Source organism: Saccostrea cucullata, unplaced genomic scaffold (assembly GCF_032062105.1).
Source record: "Saccostrea cucullata isolate Sc308-1 unplaced genomic scaffold, CSIRO_AGI_Scuc_v1 ctg318, whole genome shotgun sequence".
In the NCBI taxonomy this organism is placed as follows: domain Eukaryota; kingdom Metazoa; phylum Mollusca; class Bivalvia; order Ostreida; family Ostreidae; genus Saccostrea; species Saccostrea cuccullata.
Genome location: NW_026929462.1, coordinates 184,935 through 191,597, shown reverse-complemented (window position 1 = coordinate 191,597; position 6,663 = coordinate 184,935). Strand labels below are relative to the sequence as shown.

General features: G+C 34.9%; 1 protein-coding gene across 1 annotated transcript; it reads left to right on the top strand.

Annotated features, from left to right (window-relative positions):
* Positions 1-4,433: 4,433 nt before the first annotated feature.
* On the top strand, positions 4,434-5,453 carry LOC134280933 (uncharacterized). The gene has a single exon (XM_062763381.1). The coding sequence runs from the start codon at positions 4,434-4,436 to the stop codon at positions 5,451-5,453; it is 1,020 nt and encodes a 339-aa protein (XP_062619365.1).
* The last annotated feature ends 1,210 nt before the right edge of the window (positions 5,454-6,663 follow it).

Genomic DNA, 6,663 nt, shown 5'->3' with positions numbered 1-6,663 from the left:
TCATTGATATGTTGTTCCTAGAAGATGTAGTGGAAAATGGTAGTAAATCGGCTGCTGTTACGATGTGAAATATAATATACAAAATATGATATACAAAGTAAAATGTAATGAACCGGGAATATTACATTTCGCGTAATTACATTCCATGCCATGATAAAATGTGAATGTAATAACACAAATATAATAACATAATGTGTAACAACAAATATGTTATATAACATAAAATTTTATAACACAAAATGTAATATAATACATGTAAAAGTTCCAGTTTATAACATTTTGTTTTGTTACAGACTTCCTATTGCGAGAATTTTTTTAAGAATAATACAATCCCTTGATTTTTTTTTATTATTACAGAATATTTCCCCAGCTCAGACAAAACCGGATCACGTGGCTATTACGTAAAATTCCTTTACTTTTCTTTTATACATTCTCATTTTACACATTTTACATAATGTCACCTTAAAATGAGGCACAAAATTTAATACATGAGGTAAAACACACTGCTTGCTTACATCTATAGCAATTGAATTTATATCTGAATATCCTGGTCGAGAAAAGCTTTGAAAAGAAATAAGACCCAAAACGTTTATCTTTTTCAAAGAGATGTCTATTTTCTGGCTTAGAGAAGGGAAAAGAAGAATTTTGCTCAAATTTTAGAACTTTTTATTTGTAGAAAAATATATGTGCAGAAAAATGGAAGATTTCATCTCTTTTCTTATTCACGTTATTAGTCATCATACATTTATTAATGAAAATAATAATACATATAATATGTTTATGTTAGACATTGTTAGAGAGATCACTATTTGAAAGAGTTCCGGAATCTCTACCCGTCTTTGCTCTGAATTTATTTTAAATTAAAACAATATTTTATTCAATCTCTCACCAGAGGGCGTTTTACGCGTCCGCTCCAACACTTCTGTTATCGTCTAAATTACAAGAATCTTGTAAAACGAAAATAAATTATAGATTTCTACCAACTTGGTAATAAATGAAATTAGAAATATCAATCTGTAGTACTTCTTTTGTTCTTTCAAAATTTGGATATATATTAAAATAGCTTCAATATATACGGCACTACATATATTTTGTTCTGAATTTTTACACATATTTTCATTTTGAAACCAAGGAGACAAAGTCAGGAAATATTTACTACCAAAGAGCTTAAAACACGTAACATCATTGAGAAATCATACAAAAAAATCAATGTTTATACAATTTTTGTCGACAAATAATTATTTGACAATCCGCGCTACTTTTTAGATGGCAACAGAGGTGTAAGCGGAGCGCGCCCTCTGATTTTAATCATATCCCTAGCCCCCACCTCTTCTTTTCTCATCATTGAACTATTTTTACATTACTGCAATTTGAAAAAAAAGAAAAACGTTGCCCTTTTACGCCATTCGTTATAATATAACTTGATTTAAAAAAAATGCTTATTTTACCTTTATTTAAGTGAAGCAGTTCCACCATACAATCAACCACGTAAATACTACATGTACTGGCTATAATATCCAGTACTATATCTATACCCAACGCTCGACCGGTATATATGTTTGCAGCGTACAGCAGAAAAAACAAACACCCAAACATTACTGTGGTCATTTAGAAAATGTGAATAACAATACTCTAGACTACTATGAACCCTGGAAGGGTGAACTGGGTACATGTATAGTATAATAATATAAAGATGAGAGGGATTCTGTCATTATAACTTATACAGTGTTTACGCTTGATTAGGTCAGCCGGCGTGGAGGAGGGTCATAACTTGTTATGGTAATGACCACCAGGACTGGGAAACATTGCGGCAGATGACCCTTAGAGCGGAGTGACCTCACTAAGTTCTTATACACAACAAATCTGTACTCATGTGACCTTGTCCGACCAAGAATAGTGGGCGGAAAAGGCGGGGGGGGGGGGGTATATGCCATGGTAGAAGGAAAATTAAGGGTGACCAACTTTGTAAGCATTATTTCAAAATAATTTCAATAATTTTAGTTGTAACATGTCATTTGAATAGATAAAGCATATACAATTTGATGGAAAAATTGTCTTATTTTTTGTAAAATAGTGGTAGAAAATTAAATAAATGATAATAAATAAATTGAATAGGCACACAAGTTCTACACTACTGGTTTAATTATATGGGTTGAAACAGTTTATTATTTACAAAAAAAACTACCTTAAGGCCACCTTAAACCGTATAACTGGGATGGCTTAGTTTGATTTAGTGAGAAAGATGGGCAAGCATGTGGAGATAACGAGCAGTATTTAAGATCAAAAGTCCAGAAAACAAATTAAAATAGGAGCAGAGCAAACATGGACCTCCGAAACATCAGAAGTGGGATCAGGTGCCATGGAGGAGTGAGCATCCCCTGCCGGCCGGTCACAGTCGCCGTGTGCTCTTTGTCATGATCGGGAAATAACAAAAAAAAAAATCGGCCTTTAAAATTTAGTGTATTTAAATGATTTGATTCCTTCCTTTAGAAACTTTTGAACCAGAATCAGAGAAAAATTCAAATAAAACATGTATTATATAAAATCTGTATATCGCAGTTTCTAATAAGCTCGAGAAAAAAAACCCTTATGCGTCAAAATATAGGAAATCTCATTGCCTGTATGCTATACGAGATCACTTAATTCTTACCTCTGTCTCGGCTACAGCTGGTCTGTCAATAAATAACTTCCGGTTTGTTTCTCGTCTATATGTGTATCCGCTATCAGTGTTATAACAGGCACGCCTGTTTCGGTCATCACTACCTGTTTTATATGGATAGTTATCTGATGATACGTATACCTTCTGCAATGCCGGATTTATGGTTTAATTATAAAAGATTAAAGTCAGTGAACAAAAAAGGGGGAAAACTTTACAAATTATAAAAAAGGAAATAAATAATATATATATTAATGATGGTAATGATATTCTTATAAAGGGAAAAGTATATTTTGATAGGAAGAGTGTCTTGTAACTCTATTCATTCAAAGTCTTCTTCTTTTTTTTTAATAAATTTCATCTTTCAGTATAATAATAAAAAATATTTATAATTGATTGTCTTTACATGTGTAACCAGGGTTATGTATTATTTACTGCCTTTAATTACTATACTAGCGCTGCGTATATGTGAGAATGTGGTGTGAAAAACTTTGTGTGAATGAGGTTGTTGTTATTTTTAGACACTAGACGGACAGTCACATGACTTTATCCTATTCACCAAATTCCCGCTTTCACGCACTAACATCGGGCACTCTGAGCCTAGCCGTTGAATTGGTTAGATGTGTACTCTACTCTATAGTCAATAACAGATAGTAATATTTGTAATTCCTGTGTGTGTCCCGGTAAGAATCTATTCTAAAGTAAAGTCTATTATGTTTTAATTATCTGTCTAAATGTCTGTCTATGTGTCGTCTATATGTTGTGTGTAATTGTAATATTTCAGGTTTTTGACGTCTTATTTCAACATTAATAAATATAATATTGAACCTGAACCAGATTGTTAGTTCTGATGTTTTACCACTGGCTACAAATGGCGCCCACGCAATTCTAATAAACCGGGACATCACACCAAAGCTTTATTTCCTTGGAATCTCAATCCCCGGGGGACGGACTTATTGAGACGAGGACCGTGGCTGAGACGAGCCGGAGCGGTTACTTCTATTTTCACGCCAGTACCTATACCATGGAAACCCATATGAAGAGGTGATTCTGTGTGTGTTTGTGCCTGTGCGTTTATATTCCGTTATTACCAAGGAACGACAGAGTGAAAAAGTGTGTCAACTTTACGACGAATTCAGTGTTTCACGAATGGCGGGAATACGCACGGATCCAAAGGCGCGGCGAACCACGTGACCCGCACGAACCGCATTGATCCGCGAGGAAACTCGGAACTAAGCAACGAGGCCTCAGGTACTGTGTAATTCAGTGATTACTTATCTGTTCTTATATGATGTGATTATCCTGTGTTGTATTTGTGTCTGTATTTGTGCTGTGAAAGATTGAATTTGTTTTGTCATTTTGTCATCTTCTTGCATAGGGAATTCCCGAGTTTATTTTTAGATCTAAATTTAGAACAAGCTTCCGGAAATTCTTTAAACAGCTGATCGATCAATTTTGTTTTTCGATTTCTTTATTTTCATTTCTGTTTAACATTTGAACTTTATTTTTTTTCTTGGTGTTTATAAAAGCAATATTTTTTTTAATTCAGTTAATTTTAGTCATAACGGATCACTTTACCAGATTCGCTCAAGCCATTCCATGTAAAAATCAAACTGCTCATACTACAGCTAAAACTTTATTTGATAACTTCTTTCTACATTACAGCTTTCCTGAGAAATTACACAGTGACCAAGGACGTAACTTTGAGTCAAAAGTAATCCAAGAACTCTGCAAACTCCTAGGAATAAAGAAAACAAGGACTACGCCGTACCACCCGATGGGAAATGGCTCAGCTGAGCGATTCAACCAAACACTCATCAAAATGCTCTCAACACTCAACGAGAAGCAGAAGTCAGACTGGAAATCCCATGTTGCTCCACTTGTTCAAGCCTACAATGCGACCAGAAATGATGCAACGGGATACACTCCACACTACCTGATGTTCGGTTGGCATCCTAAGCTTCCCATAGATGTATTCTTTGGTATGGACTTGGAACACGAGAAAGGAGATCACCATGGTTATGTTGAGAAACTTAAGGACAGGATGGTGTCAGCATATAGACATGCCTCTCAAGAAGCTAGGAGAATATCTGACAAGAACAAGAATAAGTATGACCAGAGAGTGAGGTTCTGTAAGCTGGAGATTGGAGACAGAGTCCTTGTGCGGAAAGTAGGATTAAAGGGAAAGAATAAACTAGCAGACAGATGGGATTCAGAAGTTTATGTTATCACAGAAATTCCCAATCCCGAGATCCCTGTTTTCAGAGTGAAGAGTACATCAGGACGAGCCACAAAGACACTGCACAGAAATATGCTGCTACCATTTAACCAGATACCAGCATGTGACATTGATGAACCTGTTGTTTATAGGACACCTGTGACAAGGAGGAACAAGAAGCCTAAGAATTCTGATGAACTTCCGGAGTCCGATTCTGAGAGTTCGGATGATGAAGTAACAATTGAAGTGAAATCAAGGATACCCAGAAATAGAGATGAGTTCAGCAAAGAATCATCAGATCAACACAGTGTATCAAGATCTAAAGTTTCTAGTGTATCAGATGGTACTAATCAAAATATTTCTTCATTTCAGAATTCAAGTCCTTCCTTTCAGAGTGTGAGTTCTCCCAGACAGTCAGGTTACACCAGTGAGTCAGACAGCAGTAGTACCAGAGCTTCTGTGAGCGGTCCACATAGTCAGTTTATTTCAGACCAATCACAGTCGCCTTTACCGATTTTGCCGAGACGGTCGACCAGAATGAAAAAATTCCCAGATCGGTATGGGGAATGGATAATGTAAACGGTTTTTTATGATATTGCTTTATGCCGAGAACCGATTTTTATGCTGAAAACTACTTTTATGCCGAAATGTTTTTATGATGCAGTTTACCCGGGATTTTAATAAATTAAAATAAAAATTTAAAAAAAAAAAATATTATAATAATGACCATATTCATTATTCCCCTAATCCTTAAACTCATTGTATATAATAATTTGTGTCTAGTGTTTATGGGATTAGCTCTTAAAAGTTGTAAAACTTTAATGAGGTGTATTGAGGTACGTGTAAATAGTTTCATGACTTGTGTGTCATATGGAGTATGGAGGAATTCATTGGTCAGGTATTCCTACATTGATTGGTACATTTGTATATTATGTGTCTTGTTGATGTTTGAAGTTTGATGGTCATTGATGAGGTTTTAATTTAATTACTTGATTTCATGGTGGTGAGTTGTATCAAGTAAATTGGTTTTTATTTATATTTCATGGTTACTATTATTGTACATACTTCTTTGGAAATGTCAGGAGCCATTTCAACGAAGAGGGGGAGTATGTAACCAGGGTTATGTATTATTTACTGCCTTTAATTACTATACTAGCGCTGCGTATATGTGAGAATGTGGTGTGAAAAACTTTGTGTGAATGAGGTTGTTGTTATTTTTAGACACTAGACGGACAGTCACATGACTTTATCCTATTCACCAAATTCCCGCTTTCACGCACTAACATCGGGCACTCTGAGCCTAGCCGTTGAATTGGTTAGATGTGTACTCTACTCTATAGTCAATAACAGATAGTAATATTTGTAATTCCTGTGTGTGTCCCGGTAAGAATCTATTCTAAAGTAAAGTCTATTATGTTTTAATTATCTGTCTAAATGTCTGTCTATGTGTCGTCTATATGTTGTGTGTAATTGTAATATTTCAGGTTTTTGACGTCTTATTTCAACATTAATAAATATAATATTGAACCTGAACCAGATTGTTAGTTCTGATGTTTTACCACTGGCTACACATGAATGATAAGAATTTTATTTTGGATGTTCAAGGAAACAATGGCGGATCCATGAATTTTGAAAATGGGGGCAGTTTTGAATTGGGGTAGGGGCCAACAGCTACACTAAAATAAACATGATTTATTTCATCTAGCCTGTGAAATCTGAAAGCCATGCAGATCGAAGTTTATCTGAAAAATGAATAGGAATAATTGTGTAATAAAACAATGCAGAGGTT

Bases quoted from the DNA above. Each gene is read 5' to 3' on its own strand.
- LOC134280933 (XM_062763381.1), top strand. From the start codon at position 4,434: ATGGGAAATGGCTCAGCTGAGCGATTCAACCAAACACTCATCAAAATG.